At 36.1% G+C, this 24957-nt stretch overlaps 1 protein-coding gene across 4 annotated transcripts in view; it reads left to right on the top strand.

Annotated features, from left to right (window-relative positions):
* GRIA2 (glutamate ionotropic receptor AMPA type subunit 2) overlaps positions 1-24957 on the top strand; it is a 94265-nt gene that overhangs the window by 64985 nt on the left and 4323 nt on the right. For 3 of the 4 annotated variants that reach the window (XM_086611301.1, XM_086611300.1, XM_086611298.1), the window contains exons 7-12: positions 7493-7660; positions 7940-8044; positions 8763-8873; positions 10001-10207; positions 10678-11048; positions 15030-15228. In XM_086611301.1, the coding sequence (XP_086467427.1) occupies positions 7493-7660; positions 7940-8044; positions 8763-8873; positions 10001-10207; positions 10678-11048; positions 15030-15228 (1161 nt within the window). Of the gene's footprint in view, positions 1-7466; positions 7661-7939; positions 8045-8762; positions 8874-10000; positions 10208-10677; positions 11049-15029; positions 15229-24957 lie in introns of all 4 variants that reach the window. The other variant, XM_086611299.1, reaches the window with a different exon arrangement.

The following is a 24957-nucleotide window of genomic DNA, read 5'->3' as shown; positions in this document are numbered from 1 at the left end:
GACAACATCATCTTTTTTTTTTTTTTAATAAGGAAAATGCTGTGGATTCAAATCCAAATAATTGTTTTTATTATTTCTGTCAAGCTCTATGGATTCAAATCCAAGTAATTGGTTTTAATTTTTTATCAAGCTTTCTGTGTTTTTTGGTGATATAAAGCTCACAGGAGTAAGCTTGAGGTTTGAATTAGGAGGGTTTAAAAAGCTTCCAGAAAAAAATAGAAAAAAATAGGGCAAGAATGAATAGATTTTTAAAGAGCTTAATAAAAAGAAATGAGTTTAGATAGTAAACTTTTCAGCTATTGAGTAATGACTGGAGGTTTTAAGAACCTCCATGGTTTGAGGTTCAAAGAACTTGTTACACAAATGTAGTGAATGTACAATTTACATTTATACAAATATGTAAATTATGAATAGTTGAGAGTTGTTTCTGCCATTATGGTAAGGAGAGATTAGGTGGTGTCCTGATTTATTTATTTTTAATTATTTAGGATTTTTCAGAGGGAGGAGGAAAGGTATAAGATAGAGAAAAAAGATACAGATTTGCATTGAAAACTACTGTACTCCTTTCAAGATCTTGTTCTAATACCTGATAGTTGTTCTTTCTCATTAAGAAGTGTTTAAAGGAAAGATATTTTTGTATTGCAGCATAGTATGACAGATTTGGAAAAAGGGACTATAGCTGTGAATTATTTTTTTTGAGGGGAGGGTTGTTTGGTTTTGTTAATACTAGCATAAAAACTGCCATGTTGTTTTTAATGGCACTGGCTAGGAGAACACCTTGCAGAACGTAGTGTCTGCTTCAGTATTTCATTGACTTTAAATTGCTTCTACATGATTTTTGGAGCAACAGCAAAATAAAAGCCTTGTCCAGCAGTGCACTGTACCATAACATCGTTACTGACCGCTCTGAGCGAACACTATCGAATCATCTCACCAGCAGGACGCTTCAGATCCATGTGCCATGATCTACAAAAGCTGAGGCAAAACAACATGCTGGACCCAGAGTAAGTGGCAGGACACTTCCAAATGCATCTGCCCATCTTTCTATGGGCACAGATGGCTTAGTTGAGACAAAGGTCAAAGTATTTCTAAAACTGTCTGGCATGGTGGAGTTCTTTCTCTGTTATGCGTTTTCAGAAAATAAAGAGGGCACAGTGTTAGGCTAATTTGACCTTCTGGATAATGGAAGGGATAAATTCCCACACAACTTCTCTAGTAACACTCCTGGACGAGTGTAAGACATGCATGCTGAGTTTCTGTTCTTTTGAACAGAAAAAGGCCTGGAACTTTGGTGGATCTAAATGCCAGTGCTATTACTAAGATCTGGCATTGTTCTGCTTCTTCCTGGAAGACAGAGGGTTCACTTTGTTGCTAAGACTTTAGCCCAGATCCATAATTATTTTCTTCTCTGGCATCTTTCTGATATTTTGAATAAACATCTGTTTTACAGTAGCATTAGCTCTTCTCATTTTCCATTGCATTAAATCTAGTGGAAGACCAAAGTACCTTAAAACCTCTGTCCTCAATGTAAACTCAAAAAAAGAAGAGAAGAAAAAAGAAATAAAAAAAACAAGTACCTGCACTCTTTTTTCTGCTGAATTAGCAGCTCTGATGACTCTAGCGAGAGGAGTGGTGTTGTGGTTTGGAGGTAATCTTCGGGGAGGAATTACAGTCTGGAAATCTAGAGTAGTAGGTGAAAAAGGTAGAAAGGCCAAGCACCTTGGCATTCATAAATCTTGTGATCTTTGCTATATTCAGTTTTAAAAGGAGTGAAAGAAGGTCACTTTCCTCTATATAAATATCCTACAATGGAAGTGTTAGGATAATTCAAGTGCCTCAGTCTTGTCAGTGTCTGCTGGAGGTGCTGTGAGCATGTCTTTCAAATAAGACTTCCAGGGATGTAGGCGTAGGCAAGTGCCTAGGTACTAGAAACCAAAAGGTTCTAGGGCTAGAAACCAAAGCTGTTCTGGGTGTGCCCAGAAAGCAGCCTTTCTAAACCAAACAAGGAGATACCTAAAGAACATAAACACATCACAAAAGCAGCAGGTTTTCTGGATGGCAGTTTTGGACCTGAGCACATAAATTTTTCTAAGGTGACAGGTTGCTTATGCTGTTCTTTGCATCTGATGTTCTGCCCAAAACATTATGGCATTTCATACCAAAACCACCTATTATTTGTTTAGCTGTTTTGTGCACACAGAATGCTGGAATCACATTTAAATGAAGGCTAGCCTCAAAATGTAAGGATCTGACTCAACAACCTCTGGAAACAAAATTTAATAAAGATAGTATATTTATTAAGATAAATAAGCCTTGATCTCTAACCCCATCTTTACTGAGATTAATTTTTTAAAAGTAATTTTAAAGATCCAGTAGTTCTACATTTTATTGATTTCTCTTCCCCTTTTATCCAGGATCAGGATTGATATAAAAAAATTTACAAATGATCAGTTGGTATTTCCAAATATCTTGCATATAAATGTAGTTATTTTCAGCTGGAAGCAAGTCTGTTGTAAAGACTGCCTGTTTTCACAACATTTCCATTCTAATGTAAAGCTCAAAGAGGAAGAGGCAAGCATTCAGCCTTTTCTGACTCCCAGGCCTCTACCTCATGTCCCCAGTGTTTGAAACATGCCCATAGGTAATGAAGATGCTCCTGTGCTTAAGCCCATTTGCAGTTTGAATGGCAACCAGCCCAATGCCTGCTTACAACAAATGAGAACAATGCATGGTTATGGGCACAATTACAAGCCATCTGGATTTACAATGACATTTATGTGTACAATATATGACAACCTCTTGGAAGTAACTATTTGCATTTCTGTGCTATGTCATGACAGTATGCAAGTTATCACAAGAGATCCTGAAGGAGTTAGCCATTTCCTATGGGTTAGTGAATTTTCCACTAATTCTTTTGTCTGTCAAGCCACTTTCAAATGTTTTCCAAAGTTCGAGTAATACTGTCTGTTTCAAAATAGCCCTGAGATACATTAATTAAAGCCAGGCCTTTAAGAAATAGGTGCCCGAGTTGCATTAGTTTGACTACATTGAAAGTCATGGGAGGTAGTTGCCCAATTCCTTTACTAGTTCTTGACAAGTTAACTTTTGTCTCTTTTTGCTTGCGGGCTTATATATCTATATACATATATCTATTTTTTATATGTAATATATAAAACTGTAGGGATGCTTCTATGTCTATATACCAATTTCTAGCAGTTACTTCTGAAACTACAAACAATTTGATAAGAGTTTTGTGAATGTTTTGACCAAAAAGCACAATTATTGTACAACGCACTATGAAAAGGCAATTCTGCTTTTGTGGTATATACTACCATTCAAGTAGAGAAATACTTTGCTGCAGGAAAAATGCACAAAATTCGGATGAGAAATTTTATTGAATATAATTCTCAAAGCAAAATAAAGCTGTAACATGTATTAAAACAAGACACCATTTGATATCCCAATTTAGTCTGTGTATAGTTTAGTGAAGTATTACAAACAGGGTGATAAAATGTGTAGTGAACCATTGGAAAAAAAATTGCTAGTATAGAGCAATAAGCCAAACGTTTAATGTACCCACAAGCTACAAAGACAGTTTGTGTCTTTACTGCCTTTGATGTATATTTGTTGGTATTTAAGTATATTTAAATTGTTTAAGGCAAAATGCTGAACACTTGCTTCTACCCATTGATTCTACCCACTTGCTTTTGCAGAAAAGAACATTTCCTATATTACTTGTCTTTCAATCTTACCTCTCTCCAAGGAAAAATATTTGTATCTGATTTTAGACCTCCTTTCTCTTAACCTCTATTAGTGATACGATGTCCCTTCTCCTGCTGTTCCAATAGCAGTCCCCCAAACATGGTGAGGAGCCACCTTCTGTACCTGTTTCAGACTGATTTCAGCCTTCTTGAACACTGCTTTGGCTGGATATGCCATTCTAGCTGAGGTCTCCCTAGTGACACTAGCACTGTGTTCTTTGACTCTGCTGGTACAGTCTCTGCCCAAAATATCCTATTATTTTGTTTGTCTTTCTCACTGTTGTGTTAGGTTAGGACTGAATGGCTAGTTCATAGTGCCCTTGAGTGTTTTTAATTTGTTTTTAGTGTGTCTGCAGTGTAGACATATGTATCTAAGCTGATCACCCTGGACTCCTCCAGTAGTCTCAGAAGTCACTGGAGATCAAATTAATGGAATCTAAGGCACGATTCATTTCATCTTAAGGAAGGTGTCTAACAGGTCAAATGAATCACACCTTAAAATACTGATTTCTGTTCTCTGACTGTAAAAAAAACAACTAGTACATCAAGGATGGATTTAGACATTGCAGATATCCAAATCAAGAGGAAAAGAATGTGACTTCTTGTAGTTCAGAATACTTTTTTTTTTTCTTTTTTTATACTTATGTCTTCACATTTTCATTTCTTTTTTGCTGCTCAAGTGTATTCTTTTAATGTTATATTTTAAATCTCTAAGCATATCTCTCAACTGTATGTTTTCAGCACATGGACAGGCATTGGATTAAACAGAAGACTAACAGACTAACATTACGTCTTGTTGTAGTGTCTTACAGCTTTAAAAAACACATATCAATAAATCTTGTGCTTCTGAGGTGTCTTCTGCAATTTCATCTTCAGAAGATTTGGTTACTGTTATGTGCAAAACAGGATACGGGGCCTTTTAGTTAAGGATTTCTGGTATCTTCCAAATCACTGGAAAACAGCTAAAGTTACAAAAGTCAACAACTTGCCAGTTTTTTCTTGGACAGCACGTGATTAATATCTTCTGCTTACTCTGGGATGATTTTGTGTTTTCTTTACTTTTCAAATTCATCTTTTCAATTGCAGCTTACAAATTTTGTTAAGGTCTATCGTACATTTTAAATTGAAGTTGAAAAAAATCTCTTATGGACCTTGTGTTTTCTCTTCTAGGCAATTAGGGCATTTATTTAGAGAGAAGTCGTTTCATATGACATGCATGCAATCCATGTTTCATAGCAAAATAACATAAAATCCTAGACACTTCAGTGCAATATAGTTTATATTATCAGCTTATTGTTATCATAGTTCTAGAATTACAAGAAGCAAGATTTTTTTTTTTTTTGCATGTTCTTCGTCATGCTTTAATTAACATGGGTGATTCAGTAGGAACTATAGGATAGTACCTATACCATTTTGTATTAAAGTTGCTGATTATATCATGTAAAGTTTTAAAGGAACTGAACTGAAATTAGGAGATTTACTCTGCTGTAAAAGTAGTAGGCTGTAAACGCTCATCCCACTTCCACAGGATAATATTCTAAATAGTGGTTCCATTTATTTTAATAGTGCAGATCCGAATGTGGACGAATCTTGAGCATAAAACAGTGAATCAAGACAGGGCTACTGCATCCTTTAACTTACAACAATTTTATTTATTACACAGACACGAACACACAAACAGACACCCCTCTGCATGAGCAGGTTATCTGTCAGTCGTTTCTTGTTTATGGTAATGAGTTTACTTTGGTTTGGTTTGTCAACTTTACATCTATTCATTAAGCTATAGATAGTTTTAATGAGCCCCATAAAGGTTATTAGGAACAGAATAAGAAATGATGCATGGGCTATTTGCTTTCGTGGCATCTCCAGCAACATCACAGTGTAAGGTACTTGTAAAATATTTTGAGATCATTAGATTAAAGCTGACTTAACCTAAATTAAACTGTGTGGGTTTTATGTATGTGATGACATGTATATACCTACAGATATATATTGATAAGCAAAGCCCTACACAAACTGAATATATGACTGAGTTGTAAATATTCAGACCAGTAATTGTTTACTACAGGGATAATATTTTTGTGAGAATACATAAAGCATATCCCAATGATCAAAGGAAACATAGAATAACTGAATTAGATAGCACTAAAACTTCTCAGTTTCAAGCTCTTACTTTCTCTGCTACCCAAAGTATGTTTCAGTGGTAAATGACAGTGCTGTATCCAAAGTTTCTCAAAACGCTAGTGTGGTAGGTTATGTTTCTGTACTGCAAAGAGCTATGCTTAAAGAAGTTCTGATAGTCCCAGAAAAATGAGTCAAGATCCTTTCTCTCCAATCTGTTACTTTCTCCTTTTCTCCAAATCCATGTCCACCACTTAATCACTGCTACTCCAGTAGCAGAAAGTAGTATTGTCTCCAGTCAGATTTTCACTTCATTCTTCTACTGTTCTGATCCCTTTGAAGATTTCCATACAAGTCACGGAGAGACCTTTCTTGAGAAGATTCACATTAATCACCTAGTAAGCTTATATATCTGAAAAAAAGAGTTCCACCTTCATTTTCTTCCTCTCCAAGGTCTAACAGTAGCATACAAAAATGACCTCAATTCAGGAGCCTGCCTTGGTTACAATTACAAGAGCCTTCTGCATGACTTGAGCTAGCTAATTAAAATTCTCATTAAAATCTGAGCCATTGAAGCAAAGAGCCAATATATCATTTCTCTCTGCTTTACAGTTTATGTATTTTCAGCATCTAATAGCCTTCATAGGGATCATTGCATTCATTCATAAGGCTGTAAGTAGTTATATTCTGGCCCATATTTCAAAAAATGTCCCTTATATTTGGCATAATTGCAATGTTCTGGTCTCGTAAAGCCCATCCAACAAAGTCCTCGGTGTACATGCACATGTGGTTTCTGTTCAGTTAGGTAATGTGTAAAATTTTCCGGCACTGAATATAACTGCTTTTGACTGTTTAGCCCCAGCTTCTGATGCTTGTGATTGCAGGATTCTTCTCTGATGTCTCAAAAGTTGTAAAGCTCCTTATGTTGTGTCAGATTAGGAACATGGGGCTCTTTGTTGCCTATATTACTCTTTGAGGAGCACCGCTTCTTCCAGAAATCTCAGTCCAAAACATGTTTTTGCATGGTGTTGACAAGGCATTGCATACTTGAAAATAGCTACCTCTGAGTTTTTATATTTAAGAGACAAAAGTTAAGCACACACATATGCAATATATGTTGTTTGGTTTTCTGTGCCTATATGTGGGAAGGGTTGTAGTCTAGAGACCTGTATATAAATGCATCTCCACAAAGAGTGTAATCAGAGGAACAATTTCTTATTTTTAGAGGCTGACTCACGCTAAATAGTCGAAGTTGTTTCTTTTTTCCCCTTTCACCTCCATGGCATTCTAGCCATATCTGCACACAGAACCGTTACACAGTTGTGGTGGGAAACGAATGTAATTCACACTGAAAACAGCTGTAGATCTTCAGTTGGGACTTACTAGCACTGCCCCTAACCATTCTGATGGAGAACACTTCATTAGTTTGCATAGATGCCCCTCAGAGGATAGTGACCTCCAAAATAAAGAAAAAGTGGTCTGATTTCAAGTCTATTTTACTGTGCTTTTTATTTTTAATACGTTGCAGTGTTTAATGGATTAATGAGTGGTTTGGAAAATGTAGTGAAGCTGAAGCTGGTTTTTAATTAAATATTTTCACTTCTTTTCAGTATACATCTGCTCTGACCTATGATGCTGTTCAAGTGATGACAGAAGCTTTCCGTAATTTGCGTAAACAGAGGATTGAGATCTCCAGAAGAGGAAACGCTGGAGATTGTCTTGCAAATCCAGCTGTACCCTGGGGTCATGGTGTAGAAATAGAAAGGGCATTGAAACAGGTAGCTTCTCTAGAGTGAATGCTGGGATGAGTGTATGTGTGAAATTCTCTGTAAATGCTTGAAAAGAACCTTCCAGTCTTCTAACCTGCCTGGATCTTGCAGGAAATGTGGAAATGAACTCCTCAAGAACATATCTCATACTAACATGATGTATTGCGCTTGGAAAAGTCTAAACTGAATGGTTTTGAAATACCAGTGATCATTTATGGAAAAGCAAAATGCGTTTTCTAAAAAGAAACAAACTTAATTCTTCTGCCACTTTCATCTTCATCTGTATAGGTTCAGGTGGAAGGTCTAACAGGAAATATAAAGTTTGATCAGAATGGAAAGAGAATCAATTTTACGATAAACATCATGGAACTCAAAAGTACTGGTCCTCGGAAGGTAATTTGAATTGTCTTACAGTGTCTTTAAAGGTTTTACCATGCTAAGCAACGTGTTAAGGTAGGTAATGAAACACTAGAGATTAATTAAGGCATGAGTTGTTTTAAAACCTATTCATAGATTTTTCTATGATGGCCTTGCAGAACAGGGTAAAAATATGCATTATTTCTTTCTGACAAATACAAGTTGTTCTTTCTGGTGAGTACTACATAAGAGTATTTTCCTTTCAGTTTTGTGGTTTAAACTTTTTGCTTTCTGATCTGAATTGCTAAATGTGAGCCAGAATTTGGAGAGATATGCTTCTGAATGACAAATGCAGAATACAGATTTTTTCAGTGATGTTTCTTTAAATGTGATTATCTTTCTGCTCTTAATTCCACACCTTTCAGGAAAAAGTTCCTCATGTCTTCCTAATCTGGAGTTTTCCGTAACCCTTTCAATCCTACAGTGTGTGATGTCAATACTAAAACCTGTTAATATGTGAATAAAAATGGTATACCCGAATTAGACAAATTAATGTGAACAAATGTCATTAGTTCAATCTTATTACTTTTTGTTATAGTCTTTAACTACATAAATAGAAATATTTACACTGGTAAATCCATAGCTAAAATAGTTCTCTGTGAGCATAAATCAGAGGCATAGTAGTAAGATTCTTTACCTTTTCTATGAAAGTTCATATTCATTGGTGTCTGTGCATCCTATAAACTCTCTTTAGATTGGATATTGGAGTGAAGTGGACAAAATGGTTGTGAATCCTCTTGATGGCCCTCTGGGAAACGAATCTTCAGGACTAGAGAATAAGACTATTATTGTCACCACTATTTTGGTAATTAACCTCCTATTTTGTCAGAAGACAGTCTGTCCTACAGTGGTTTGTTTCTCATCATTATGTTAGTTTAAATATGCTGTCTTTTTATTATTTGAGGTTATGATGTGCTACTTATTACAATACACAAATAAAATCTGGAAATTACCGAAATGTATGTGATTCAGTATGCGATTTTGTTCCATAGAAGAAAAACGGTTGTTGAATGTCCTAGAAAGTTAAAATTTTTAGACCTGAAAATGGAAATAAAATACCTGCTTTCAAAGGATGAAATTTTGAGAGGCAGAACCATTGTGTTAGTTTTAGAGAACAGATTTTTCCAAACAGCAAAGAGACTGGTTCTTATGCTTCAGAATTAATTGTATCTGCTATGGATTGGTGAAATGTAAAAAAAACCATTTGAAGTTGTATTCCAGTTGACTAGAAAATAACGTTATGTACTGTTGTAGAACAGCATTTTTCTGTAAGTTACACAGCTTCTTTATCAGTTTGGAGAAATCACAGGCTATCAGAAATTTCACTGAATGCAAGAGTAGTTCAGTAACAACTGAGCGCAGAGGAGATACGTTGCTTTAATAGGACTTACGACTCATCGCCGGTTTTACTGATGATAGAAATTTACTGCATAGTTATAGGTATCTTACCTATTGTTTGTGTAGTAATTCAATAAAGATATGGCGTGGATAGTCTGAAGTGTTTTCCCAGGGAGGGATGTGGTTGTGAAATAGAAAGAATTTTCTCGTATTAAGACAACAATGAAAGAAACTAAATACCTTTGCCTTCTTCCATCCAAACTCTATGAGAGAAAGAAACTGATTTTGGAACTTACTCTTTCTTCTCTGAATGCATAACTCCTGTTAACATTCATGGTCATTATTAACATACTGCTGGGAATCACTATACCTGTAAGTATTGTTGTTTGTATATGACTATGGAGAATGCAGCTTTTAAATGTGTTAAGGCCATGTCACATTAATAATTAACAGCTAACATATACATAGCATGTATGAGTCAGATGTTATCTTCTCTCTTTTTTTCACATGTAAAATGAAACATTAATCTATGAAGTGCACAACTGATACAACTGTCTCTCTACCAATTAACTAAGGCAAGTTCTTTCTGTGCAGGAGTCCCCATACGTCATGATGAAGAAAAATCACGAAATGCTTGAAGGAAATGATCGATATGAGGGCTATTGTGTGGACTTAGCTACAGAAATTGCTAAACACTGTGGATTCAAATACAAGCTCACAATTGTTGGGGATGGCAAGTATGGGGCGAGGGATGCAGACACGAAAATCTGGAATGGGATGGTTGGAGAACTTGTTTATGGGGTAAGAAAATCTTTTATAATAAAGCCATTAAAGATGACTGATGGAAGGAATGGGATTTGGTTTATTTTTCTCTGTAGAGGAACATTATCTAATTCCTTTGAGAGAGAATTAGTAACTTATATTGACATGAAAAATTTTGAAAGTAAAACATGAAATGAGATTGTAAATGCAAATGAAGCTGAGGGGAAGTGAGTGCATGTTTCATCCTCCTGACCAGGTGAAAGGCATTGTCCTTTACTAACACTTTTAAGGACGTGTAAAAAAGGAAGCTTGGAATATGCCACCCATATGGGTATCTATAGTTCAGTAAGAAGAGTTTCGACTAAAATTTTATTAAATTCTCCATAGGACGTTCTTGGTGAAACGAATGTTGCTAGTGTCTCTGCTGTCCTATTTTCCGTTTGTGAAATGCTATAGAAACTAAACCCTTCTTTGTATTAGCTATTATTTGCTTTTTTCTTCCTTTACAGAAAGCCGATATTGCAATCGCTCCATTAACTATAACATTGGTGAGAGAAGAGGTGATTGACTTCTCAAAGCCCTTTATGAGCCTGGGGATATCAATAATGATCAAGAAGCCTCAGAAATCCAAGCCAGGAGTGTTTTCGTTTCTTGATCCGTTAGCATATGAAATCTGGATGTGCATTGTTTTTGCCTACATTGGGGTCAGTGTAGTTTTATTCCTGGTCAGCAGATTTAGCCCATACGAGTGGCACACTGAGGAGTTTGAAGATGGAAGAGAAACGCAAACTAATGAATCAACTAATGAATTTGGGATATTTAATAGTCTCTGGTTTTCCCTGGGTGCCTTTATGCAGCAAGGATGCGATATTTCGCCAAGGTTGGTTACTCGCCCGTTTCAACTTTGTGCATTTTTGGTCTCAGCCATCTCAACTGGAGGAGGTTCATGGTGCATATATTTTCACTCTCAGAAAAAAATTAATGGCTATGTTTTTTACCCTCCCTAAATTCACAAAAGTCCTTGAAATAAAAGCAATTATCTGTGACATAGGGTCATGATGTATTTGATCGATATTGTCTTAGTGTCGATCATGCCTTTGGCAAGTGAAGTTATATACACCATGCAGAGACTGTAAAATGCATAAGGTTCAAGTCATTTCATGCCTTCTTGGAGGGGTACCGTGTTTTTGCTGCATATTCCCATTTTACAGTTAACAGTGCATATGGTTCACAACAACTGTAATGGGAAAAAGGGTAACATACTAGTCACGAACGACACTTTCCCTCTAAAACTCACTACATATCATAATACAGGTATTAACCCACTGTTCTACAGGAGAGCCTTGAACTAAAATAAAAGTCCTGCGATGGTTCTAACTTAATGTGAGTAGTTGCAGAACACTGCTGTTTTTCCATGGCCTAGTTTTAAAAAAGTCACAAAGGAAATTGCTAAAATGTGAATTTGAAGGTCCAGTTTAAAAATTCTTAATTCCTCCTGGATTTTCACCTACTTTATTAGGGGCAACTGTAAAGCACTGAAGTTAATTCCTTTGCAGCTCATTAAATATTCTATTTCCCTTGTGCACAAGTGGTTCTAGCCTTGATTCAGCGAAGTGGTAAGTAGGTAGGTAAATAACTGCTTGCTGCTTGAAGGAACTATAGTAATAAGTGAAACAGGGCAACTGGGTTTAAGGAAATCAAATCAGAGGACTTATCTAATTATACTAGGGAAATTAACTTTCTTCTAAGGATCCTAAAGTAAGACAGGAAACAGGTCAATTTCTAGTGGCTAGTGTGCAAAATAAGTCACACCAAGGGAGCATTTCTTAGGTAGAAGTCGTGCATCCCAAAAGGCAGCAGCAGGTTTTCAAGTTGTTCTACTGCAGAAAGAGCAGAGCATTTATTGTGTGAGAACTTTAGCAATCCCGTGTAAAGGCTGACGTATCACAGTGAGATATGCCAGCCTTTATGATGAAAGATGCAATAGATTTGACATGTAACACCAAAAGAATTGTATGCAAGAAATGAGACAGTGAAGAGAGCCAATCGTTTCAGATCATGAGAAGCTGTGTTAATTTCAGTCCTTTGGGTTTTTTTGTATTGATTACACACTTCGCAGGTTTAGTTGTCTGCAAAGTCCTCTATTAGCTACAAAATTATTTTTATTGAATCAAGGCCATAGTAGAATAACGATTTTTTTTTTATTATTTTACTCGCTATTAAGGCATGACAGTTGTTGTGCGCAGTTTGGTAACTTTTGAAAGATGATGTAAGAATAATGATAGTAAATGATCATCATAAAAGGTGCATGAAGCTAATCATTTTGGAGATTAAAGATTTAATTTCAGTGAGGTGTTTAACAGCACTTTATTTCATTACAAACATTTTTGAAGAAAGTGGTTAGTTTGTATATTATCTGTTTATAAGAAAAACAGAAAAGGGATGAAAACACCTCAGTTATTTCTGTTCTTCTATTACGGAATTTGAACTCCCTGCAAATGACTTAGAGCAGATATGAGTAGGAATCTTTTCAGACATCAGCAAAATGTCTTTGTGAAGTTAAGTTTTACACCATTGTTACTATCAATTCCCTAATAAAAGTGCCAACCACTGTAAGAATAATAGAGTAGACAAGTTACTACAGCTTCCTGATGCTGAAATAGAAGGTAATGCTGAGTAAGACTGGACCACCTGGAAACTAGTTTGCAATAGCAGTCCCCATGTTGCCATGTAGCGTGGAAACAATAGAATAGAATAGAATAGAATAGAATAGAATAGAATAGAATAGAATGATATGATAATGATAACTTAGCAAAGTTTTCCTTATCTTTTTTGAGACGTAAGTGTACTCTCAGTACTGCCGTGTAATACCTTTGTAAATATAAAGTGTGGTGCACAAATTTAGGTAATTGTGCACAGAACCTGTTGTTTTAGTATTTAATGATCTGATGAATGAGGTGCTTATACAATTGTAGGTTCATACTAGCATATAATTGTCAATTCTTTAGAAAAGCTTCAAAAGATACATAAAAAAAGAAGTGATTTATTTAACTGGGACAAACCTGAGAAAATTTTGAATACAAATGACATTCAAAAAATTTTATTTAGAAGATGTCGTGTGGGAGCATTACATGTGGATTGGCATTGAGCTTATTCTTTTTTTACAAAGTCAGCAGTGACTTTGTTTGCTGACAGATCATGGGCTTCTGAAGATTATTATCATTTATAGCAGATGTCATCAATACAATACAAAGTGCCATAAAATCAGCAGTTATTAAATACACATTGTCAGAGATTCTACCTTGCAAATATATATTTATAATAAAATTCAACCTTTTAATTGCAGAATTATTTTGTATTCAGATTACCTCCATGTCAAAGTAAGTATATAGTGTTTTTTCAGAGGTGACAGAAAGCATGTTTGCAGAATATATCTAAAATTGGAAGGAACTTGAAATAATTTCTTTCCTATGGTTCTTTTCAATAACATGTTCTGGACCTTATCTGACTTAATTGTCATGTAGTAGAGTGAATTCATGAGTCTATTACGACATGGGATAAGACTTTTCATGTCCGTATTATCACAGAGATTTTTTACAATAGCAATTAGTAAAAATAATTTGTCCAGAATTGGTTCTATTTATTTTTGCTCCCAGTTTAATAAATCAGCTTTACATAACTCTCATGTTTTAATGGGTATATATGTATAGTTATAACTATATTAATATTTTATTAGAATTAGTTTGGAAACCTCTTTCATAATGCAGTAGGCTGGGTAAGTGATTTATAAGTTGTTTACTTAATAGATAGAGGAGGAGACACATCAAGATATACCTAAGCTAATGCAGTGCCTTAGTACGTAGGCTTTCAACTACATGCGCATGTCTGCCAAATAATTCATCACATCTCCAAAGATTATATACTCCTTCCTATAATGTCTTGTTTGGAAACAAAATAGTAATTTCAAAGTTTAAAGGATCATTTAAAAAAAAGTTAAGTTTTACATAATAGCAGTATTAATAATTCTCTTTATTAGTTTTCTGGTACTGAAATCATTGAATTTCTCTAGTTGTGTGCTTTATACTGTTTGATATATTTTCTTGAGTTCTCTTTTCTTCTCTCTTCTTGAGCAGGAGATGCAAAACAAAGATCCATAAGAGCCTACCTGCTGCAGTTAAAAACATCAGATTTTTATTATTTAAAAATATACTTTCTTCACCATTTTTCTGTGTTGTCACTGATTGTTTCATGTCCAGTCCTCAGTTTGTTAAATGCTTGTGTCTTTCAAAAATTGTATGCACTTTTTAGTTTATGGGTATTCCCTGAACCAGTTCTTATTGCAAACAATGCTCTTTGTTTCTCAGTGTAGATTGTCCACCGCAGCATAAGCCGTTGTTTTGTCTAAATCAGTCTTTGTCTGAATGTCTTAGGAAAATAAGCAATATAAAGGCACTTAATTTTTAAGTGCATACTGGTTTATCTGAAAGCACTGTTTCACTGATTTTGATTGATCCTCTTCGTAATGTCACACAAATTCACTTCAGAGGGAACAACAATCTTATGTGTTAAATATAGCACATGATGATGGGAGCAGTTTCCTTTCAAGCTGTTCAGAACTTTGAAGAGCTGGATCACTAAATTCTCCCTAAAGTAAACTCTGGAGTCCTGATTTCAGTAAAGTCCGGGAGATATAGTGGAGTATGCCTTGATTTCCTATCTGATTAGTATGCAGAGCTGTGCTACAAAATAGCCTGAAATGCTTCCCTATAGTATAACGCACCATTTGCATAAAACTGATAACATGTGTTCCTTTTTAGGACTTTCATTTCACTTTACAAATCCATTTCATACTTGTTATTAGATCCCTGTCTGGGCGCATTGTTGGAGGTGTGTGGTGGTTCTTTACCCTCATCATAATCTCATCCTACACGGCTAACTTAGCTGCCTTCCTGACGGTTGAGAGGATGGTGTCTCCCATTGAAAGTGCAGAGGATCTTTCCAAGCAAACAGAAATTGCTTATGGGACATTAGATTCTGGCTCCACTAAAGAGTTTTTTAGGGTAAGAATTTCTACTTTTTAGATTTCTGTTTTGTTTTAAATAGGTCTTCATTCATGTAAATGTCTTTTCCCTAGGCTTTAGTAAAACGTTGCTATAAAAATGTGATATATGCAGCCTAACTCACAAGTATAAGTCTTTTTGTTTATTCATTATCCTTACATTTTATTGTCTATATATAAATATGAGGGTCATGTTATAAATTATGCAAAGCAAAAGTGGCTACAAGGAATTATCTAAAAAATATTCCACTGTAAAATAAAAAAAAACACAAGATATGTTCAGAGAAGAGAGTTGATGTCGTGGTGTAAGACAGGAACTAACAGTTATAAAGAAGACTATTTAATATCTGTGCCATGTTTTAGGTAGACACACAGTGAATAGGGACATGGGAAGGTGCACAGTCGTGTTTTAATAAGCATTTCACATGATTTTCGAGCTTGCAGAGGGGAATGAGATACGACCCTGTTGGCTGCAGTAGTAAATCCGTGGCGGCTTTTGAAAACAGTTACTGTTTGTATTTGCATTACAGTAATGGAAGCCTGTCAGTCCTCACCTGCCTCTGTGTATTTCAGTTTTTAAAATGCATGAGACTTCCAATGTGTGAGTCTCAGGCTTCCCCTGAGACACTAGCTAACACGGTGAAATCCATCCAGCAAATGAGTGAGACACTAAGGCTGCTCTGGGAAAAACACCGTGATTGTTTTGCCTTGCCTGTGCACTCTCTGTGTCTGTCCCTCTAAGATGGAAGTGGATCTGAAGTGCTATGAATACAAAGAACCTGTTGTTTTCATGTTTTTAAATGCATGGTGATAGTGTTAGGTTTAAACAAAATGCATTTTAAAATCGTTATAAATATTGCATTTCAAATGTAGCCTGCCGTGAAAGTAAAACAAAACAAGTTCTTACAGATATTTCTTATGTACTGTATAGTTAGAGCTGTAACTGCTAGGTTATGATTTTCACTGGATCCTGTAATGCATACTTAACTGGTAACATACCAAGTAGGAGCCGTACTTGTTTCAACTGTAGAAAAGCCTTATTTTCTGATTTTGATGATAGGTACTGTAATAAGACCTGCTGCAGATTGCATTCCTGTTGGCTAAACCAAAACTAACACCAGATGTTTAAGCTAGTAAAAATGGCACTGGGTTTTCGCTAAGAGTGTTAAAAGCATTTAGAAGCAAACAAGCACGTGTTTCTGGTTTTGTGAACATAAACCTTTTAGATCATGGCTATACTGGGGATTGAATGTGAACTAACAGTAGGTCAGTTCTTTTGAATAGTTTCTCTTCGAAGATTTTTAGACTTTCTTTTAAATCAAAAAATATTTGTATGTGCATGCATCTGTATGTAGTTTTTGTGCTCCTAGCATGTACATCTTTCCAATTACACTTTTGCACAACTAGTGTTTCTGATTATTACCTAAGCATTAAAAGCTTGCTTCCATAAAAATCAGGCATATTGCGAGGGCATATTCTTCATCTTTTGTTGAGTTAGCTTTGGCTCTGCACAAACAAGGCTATAATGATCTCTGTAAAGTTCTTCTCAGCAACTTCTATCACAAACAAGTTTGTGCATTATGTGTAACGCAACTTCTTAGACTGATGGCTGTATCTACTGTTTGCTAAAAATAATTTAAACTTGCCCAGTTATTTTTCAAGAAATAACAGCTGTCAGAATTTCTTTCTAGGAGACCTGAAACTCAAGTTTCAAGGTTGAAACTCTCTGCTGAAGGCAATGTGAAAACAGTCTCTAGCACTAAGGAGACTAAAATTTCACCCAGAGTATTTGTGTATGGTGACTGGATTGGAGTGGATGTGTGATTTTTATATGAAGTTAGGACTCATTCTTTGAAGAGCTGGAAACACCTTGAGTATTTTTCTAGTACCAGGTTAAAATGGACTAACTTTCTCTATCACTGTCGTGAAGTAAAAGAACATTTGGGGTTTTTTTTCACAATTAATCTGTTTTCTCTTCGAGAAGTGGCATTATTTGCAAGTTTGTTTTCTATTGATGCATTGTATACTGGAGCTAAATCTTCAGTAGTAGAGCCCTAATTCCTGGAACAGCACAATATTAGGGGTTGTTGTATACTGAGGATGATAACAGTAAACTGAATTTTCTGTGCTCTTAGAATATGGTTTCAGATAATATTTTATACAAGTGAAAAAGAGATGTTTCTCAGCATTTTCCAAAAAGGAATTCTCAACAATAAGCTAGATGGTGAAAATTAGCTGAAAAATCCTATCCTGAGTAGCTGAATATATGTATGCGATGTTAATTGAAAGAGATGTGTTCATCTCTTGTCCAGCTCTGTGACTGCTTAAATGCCATGAGCTCGTCGAGATGTTACATTAGCCTAGGTATGTCAGGGTTGTCACATTAGCTTGTTCTCTGTTTTGTTTTAGGATTCTAGTCTTTCAGCCACCTACGAGAGGTACATACTAGTTCATGTCTGCAGTGGCCGTGACTGGCTTCTGTGGCTACCATGGTGAATAGAGTAATCCAGATAAAAGTTAGAAGAATCCAGGTAGAGGAAAGATAATGGCTTACCACACACCCTACAAACAGTATGGGTGTAGATGTACAAGCTAGTCCATATCACTTGACTTGGGAGATAACAGCCTTGGCACTGTTGACAAAAAGATGTATTGCCATTGCGCTTTACCCTGTTTTAGGTACATACTCCCTAGCTTTAAAGGTAGTACAGAATAGTAGGAGATATTCTTGACAACAGTGAGTAGAGGATCAGTTGGCACTGAATTGAAAAACATAACTGAGAAAAAGAGATTAAAAGGCATTGTACTCTAGTATTTGTTCCGAATGCTGTTTTAAGATCAGAAGCAGAGGCTTGGTACATCCTGCTTAGAAAATATCAGTGCAGGAATAATGGGTTTAACAGTATTTTAAAAAGGGGGGGAAAAAAAAGAAGATAATGACAAAGATTTGCTGAGCAGTAAACATCAGCAGGAAACTATTACTTCTTAGTAATAATGTTATCGATACACGTTTTTTTCTTCAATGACAGATCCATCAGGTCTCTTGATTATATATTTATAAATACCAGAATGTGTAGTAATTTTCCTCAGGAAATCTCTAGTTGCTGCTAGCAGAACTGCGAGTACAATCCAAGTCTTCAACTCTGTTTCACTGAGTTGGAATACTTACCATTTTTGATACTTACTAGTGCCTCTGTCTTAGGGATGGTGCTTTTAGAGTTCTTATTGCAACTGAAAGCCTAAACGAAGATACATAGTGCATTGCTGCTGAATTTGCTCTTGGGTTTACAACCTGAAGTAATGGACAAAACATCGAAGAAAACGTGTGGCTGTGGTTTTCCAGAAGTGCATCGTTGTTCTCAAATCAGTAGTCATTTTGTAGTGGTGAGAATGTGAATAGCGCTGCAAGCATAGCTTGGAAGATCCAGGAGTCACTTCAGTTCATCTTGTACAGGTGCATCATCTCTATGATTGTCAGATTGCAGATACTACTTGATGGAGCAGTAAACAGTGGGACAGTGGAATTTCATCACTCTGGTACGTACTATTGACACAGTCACACAGTATTTTTACCTTCAGTGATTTCTCAGCAGCTGCTGTAAACGCAGTTGATGTATGCATTAGCCAAGACAATTTTCCCTTTTGAAGGGAAAAAAAAGTCACTAACCCAAGAAGACGGACTACTGCTCACTTAACACTGCAGAAATTAGTTTTAAAGGATTGTATGTATGTGTTAACTCCTGAAGTTTTCTTGCTTACTTTCATGTGCTATAACATTGGAAGAAAGAAACAAAGTACAACTGCGTAAGTATGCACTTACTTCCAGTAAGCACTGGAACATTTCCCTGCTTTCCACCTGCTTGAAGGCATATTGAAAGTTAATATCAAAGTGATACAAGGAGAACAAAACCTAATTACTTTTGAAGTTCAATCGTATTTTTGCTATATGCCTAGCTGTACTCACCAAAAATATGTACATCCTGTTAGATAAATAAAATCAATTGTATCATAGAATCAGAATGGTTTGGGTTGGAAGGGACCTTAAAGATCATCTAGTTCCAAACCTCTGCCATAGGCAGGGACGTCTGCCACCTGATCAGATTGCTGAAAGCCTCATCCAGCCTGGCTGTGGATGAATTGTAACTAGTCCCATGCGTAAGGTAAGAAGGCGTCTCAAAAAGAAAAAATGACATGCAGAGCAATAGACTAACTTGCATTCTCTCTGTCTACATTAGTTTTTACTTAAAAATCTTGTTATATCTACCTATTTCTGAACAAACAGCGTGACATGGACAGGCTGGTCTGTCGCGTTCTAACTGTTTTGGTGGCCTTTCGGAGTAGATCCTCTGCCAAATTAAAAGCACGCAGAACTCCATGACGAAGAAGTATACTTTAGCTTTCACTGAGAAGACTATGCAAGAGTTGCTTATTCTTGCTTAAGAGGCAAGAGTTCCAGAATACAAAGTTGGGCGTGGGAAAAATGCTGGAAGGATAATAATCCTTGCTGTCTCATGAAGAAGACCCCTGCCATAGTGAAAAGCCGGCAACAAACATAAGAGCTGACAAGACCCCTTATGTCATTTCTTCTGCAAAAGTGGTGTGTGTTGGGAGGTGAAGGAAATGTGGCCTGAAGATTAGTAGTATTGTCTTTTCAGAGGATCTTCAACAGTCCAGTGCCTCTAGAGTTATGACTACTTTGAAACATTTGTTTAACTTACAAAGGTATTTAATGATTGTATTACAAAAGATTATGCAAAAAGAGACAGCAGTCTGTCTGTGAACCGCAATCTATCTTTATGCTCATCAAGATATTCAGGTTTCTTAAAAATACCCACAGCAAGTCTCTGAAACTAGTGAGAAGAAACACACTGATTTTTTAAATGGAGTTGAGGTAAAAACTATGAATCATACCTCAGCCTCAATTTTTTAAGTTTGAGACGTAGAAGAATTATGGAACATATGTTTCCAGAGTTAAATTTTGACTAGCTCCACAGAAGCCATGGAGAGGTGAAGGAGACAAAAGACTCAGTTATGAAATCTCGAACTTTTACCGTGGACTCTACTCAGTACCTTGAGAGTCAGGGCGTGTAGGACTGGCATGTCATGAATCAGTAAAGGAGACATAGAGAATATGGGTTTGGCCTTTGAAGTTTGACAGAAAAAAAAAAGGTACATAGCTGAAATACTGAGAAGAGGTAGATCTGAGCACTGAGATAGTGGAAAGTCTGCTCTTTGCATCCAATGGCACATCAGTGAAGATGCAGTTACACTTTTTTGTGGTCTAGAGGGTTCGAGTGATTAATTTTCAGTTGTTTTCTTGTTTTTTTGAGGCCCTTACATCTGGGCAACACACAAAAGAATTGATTTAGGCCATTATGAAAGTAATTTTAAAAGAATGTAGTAATCAGTATGTCCTTTTTTTCCTCAAAGCATCTCTCTGTTATTTTCTGGGTTTCATTTTTTTTCTCTCTCCACATTACCCGGAATACTACCTTTTACAGACAGCTCACTGAGCCTTGTGACCAAAACGCTGTGGTGCTTCAGAAACCTTGTTACATATGTTACTCAGCCTAATTTTGAATTAGTATTTCCATAATATTTATTTAAAATAAAACTTATTAATTTCTATTAGAATTTTCCTTCCTTGTTTATAAGGGCAAATTATATCCTGCTTACAAATCTACATTCGTATTACAATGATGTAGCAAAGCTGTCGTAGTAGATACTGCAACATGGCTGTAGTACGGCAGTCCAGGTATCAGTAGGTTTATTGCACTAAGCTCTAGGAGTGGACATCTTCCTTGTGACCTTCAGTTCAAAAAGATCAGAAGGATTTGGTTCATCATTGTAGAAGTTAGTTTGTGTGACATTTATCTGAGTGTTTCCTGAAATTAAATTGAAATGGTCTGCTTTGATTTTATGAATATGCTGAATGATGGGAAGGAATTTAGATTCTGTTGAAACTGAAATTAATAAGTCTCAGAGGAGGAGTCATTTCAGCAAGTATGTTAACAGTGATTAAATGGTCGTGAAACTTTTATCACTAACATCCCTTTGCAAGACAAGCCTTTTTGAACACTTGACTTTAAATCACGTGAAGAATATCATGACGACATAAAGTCCTTGTCTTGCACATTCGTAGTATTTTCTTGTATCTGACTTCTTGGAGAAAATTAAGTAGGCTTTTGAGTAATAAGTTCTTGAGATTGATTGTTTTACAATTTTTACTAAGACCGACTATATTAAAGTATTTTAAGTAGCTCAATTAAGTAATGGAAACTAGAAAGCCATAAAACTGCATCTTTAGAACATGTAACAAATTTTTACCAAGACTGAAAAGAGTTACCAATATATTACAAAATTTAGGTCTTCCATTCAATTTAAGTATTCACCCAGTATAAAATACTTAGCCTTGTTTAAAGTACTTAATCTTAAGTTAGTGAAAGAGTCTGAGATGTTAGCATTGTCCTTTTCTGTGTTTTTTGGATGTATCAATAATTGATTTACTGTGTAAATTGGCAAGATTCATTTGTTGTTACACTTTGTAGCTACTGGTGACAATAGCAATTCCTGTCCTTTTATTCAGTGTAGAAGGTCAACATGATAGTTACATAAACTATTTTAGAGAATTAAAGTTCTGCTCCTGCAGTTCAAGATCATCGTGTAGTAAAATGTTGTAGTCTGAGGAGCCATTTCTGTCAATGACATACTAATTACAGCACTCCATTTTAAGAATAATAGGTCTTCGAATGACAAAATGGAAAAGTTATCTGATGACCCACAAAATACAGTTAATTAATTTGATAAAGCTTTGCATAATTTAATTTCCTAATGAGTTTCTTAATGAAGGCAGTATTTTGCATTTAAATGGAATGTGTACTTTGTAATAATAATTTTCATATTCATGATGCCCAGTAGTGACATGATACTTAAAAAAAAAAGTGTAGCTTCTGGGGAATTTTTGTGTCAATTACTGTATTTTCATAGAAATGGTAAGTAGTGTAGAATATTAGGGTCTTTTACTGTCATGTTGGTGTTCATTGTAATACCAAAGTTGTGATTAGCTTTTAACGTTTCATATATACACTGAAGCATCATCTTGCAATAGCAATGAACCACACTAATTAAGAGCAGTGTAGATTATTTCCGTATTCATGTAGTCAAATAATACAGCAAAATACAATGGTTCCATTGTTTTGATCACATGATAAAAACTTATGTTTTTTTTTTTACGGAGCACTGCCATCCTTTTAGATTTTTGGTGCCATTAAAGAAAAGGTGTATAGGAAAAGATGTGAAAGCCCAAGTTGTACACAGGACATCCTGCATTCACAAGAATTCTGTTTCCTCATGGTTTAGTCTGCCATTGCTGATGACTGCATGCTTTTCCAAGTGCAGTTAAAGGAAATGAAGAAGATCGTTTGTGTAGGAATAAAATATATGGTCAGCTATAGCACTGTCCAAATTTAAATAGCAATGTAATGTGCGCTTTTTTTTTCCCCAGTATGTATTTGAAGTACATGCTTTTTTTTAACTATCAGATAATGTTGGCTTTATAAGTGAGTGTGTGTGTGTGAACAGAACGCTAGATAAAAGTCTCTTAACACCGTCCTTTTCTACATCCTTTAGCTCTACCTTTGGAATAAAAAACAAATTTTGAAAACAAAATCATGAAGCAAATAAAATGTCACAGTTCTGAAAACAGAGTGTATTACTAAATATGTTGTGTAGCAATATAAATGGAAACTTTAGAAGTCACAAGTATCCCCTAGGTAATGGCTTCTTGCTGCCCTTATTTTTTGTGAGTCTAGACAAGGTCAAGGACTAGGTAGAGATAAGACTCTCAGCTGTTTGAATTCCAGCGTGGGGGTTTTTTTTTAGTGTTCATGGCTGCAGAGAACTGTGCGGTCGTGGCAAATTCAGAGTGCAATTTTTAGTGATGTTTTTCGTTACAGATTTTTACTTCCGTGGTTGCTGGGTCAGGTATTCCTACGTTCATTTATATGGCAAGGACCCTGTGAGCCATCTAGTGGGAGGTTTCTTCTTAACGCTTGACCATTTAGGAAGTCTGTTCCTTGCGCCTTTTCCCATTCAGCCGTCCAGCTCCAGCTCCTCCGTCATGGGACTTCCCTCATGCTTCCCAATTACCTGTTGTGATCAGATTTCTGTGAAGTGGCCAGGGAAGTAGGGAGCTGCATTTTCTTGAGGTTGAATGACAAAGGCAGAACAGACCTTGCAAGATCTCTTGTTGCTTGATACATAGCAAAACCTATAAAAGGTAATTTTAGTAAACATAAAAATAATGAGCAACAATGGAATAACAAAAGGCAGTTAGGTCAGTTTATGAACCTGTTAATGACAGTTACCTAACTGCAATAAAGAATGCTTATTTATTTAGTACTGGAGCATTTGTACAAGAAGAAAATAATGTTTGAAGTGTCAGCATAACCTCTTCTTTTCTACAACATGGGATCCAAATGCCTTCTAGTGAAAGTTGTAGTGATGGGCACCTGCATGTATGTTGTCGGCTTTGAGTTGAACTGAGCCATGTAAGACAGCTCTAAACCAACTTTTAAGTTTCCGCTATTGTAAAGCAAACATATGGTAATTCATGAAGTATCACTCTAATCAGTTTTACAGCACTGTTGGAAGCTTGATGACCCTTCCTTAGTTTGTAGTGGTAAATCCCATGCAGTGAGTTGGATGTATGCTGCCAAGTGAAAGTTGACCTATGGTGGGAATGGAATGTAGCAACTGGGTTTAGTTAGAGATTAAGTTTAGAGAATGGGATTTGAAGAAAGACTAAGCTACTTCATATGAGACTGGGGACTTTTGAGTCCAAGCCTGAGTGACTTACGGAAGGAGGAGATTGAGCTCCCTTCAGAGCTGAACACTGGTAGCTCTGCTTCCAGGGTAGTGAGCAACAGGACTCAGGGAACAGATGATAGAAAGCTATGCACTTAGGATTTAGACTTTATATGCTTTGGTGAAGTTCATGACGTCTCTTAGACATTAAATGGCCTGACTGACTTGCCACTGCAGGTGGGAGTCTCAGGCATGGAATGCCATTTGCTATCTGTTAGAGACAGTTATTCTATATCCATCTATGTATCAGGTAAATTACAGGCAGAAAAAAGTGCGATATTGGATTTTTACTGGCAGCTTACAGTACAGAGTGATAGTTTATTTTGTGAACCAGCTTCTCAAAGGTGATGCAATACACCATTTTTTAGGATTTCTCTAGTTTTTAGAATCAAATTTTTTGGGATCTTCTTGGATGGAAGAAGAACAGTGCATACGCAATAGGGCCGATGTTCCAAGAATCTGAGAAAACCCACTGTACCTTCAGCATACAGTTATTCTTCTCCATCATTTTGGTCATGCTGAGTATATCCAACTCTTTTGATGTTAATTGGGTGTACTGAGTATGTGTAGATCAAAAGATCAGAATATGCAACAACTAATCTGCAAGGGAACTTTCAAAAAGCCAGCTGTGCCAATGTACATGTAGATTCTGGTAACAGTTGGAATATTTAGAAAATTTTCAGTGGTTCTTAGTACTGCCAGAACTTTTAATACTAGTAGACATACAGAGACCGTGGAGAAATCTGAGCCTCAAAGTCTTCCTAGACTACATTTCTGGACAGGAAAATAGGGTAAGTCTGGGAAAATGATAATGCTATACTACAAGAACAGTGAAGCCTTGGGAGATAGTGAAGGCATTGCAGAT

This window comes from Tauraco erythrolophus, chromosome 5 (assembly GCF_009769465.1).
Source record: "Tauraco erythrolophus isolate bTauEry1 chromosome 5, bTauEry1.pri, whole genome shotgun sequence".
Classification (NCBI taxonomy): Eukaryota; Metazoa; Chordata; class Aves; order Musophagiformes; family Musophagidae; genus Tauraco; species Tauraco erythrolophus.
This window is presented reverse-complemented; position numbering and strand designations above follow the sequence as displayed.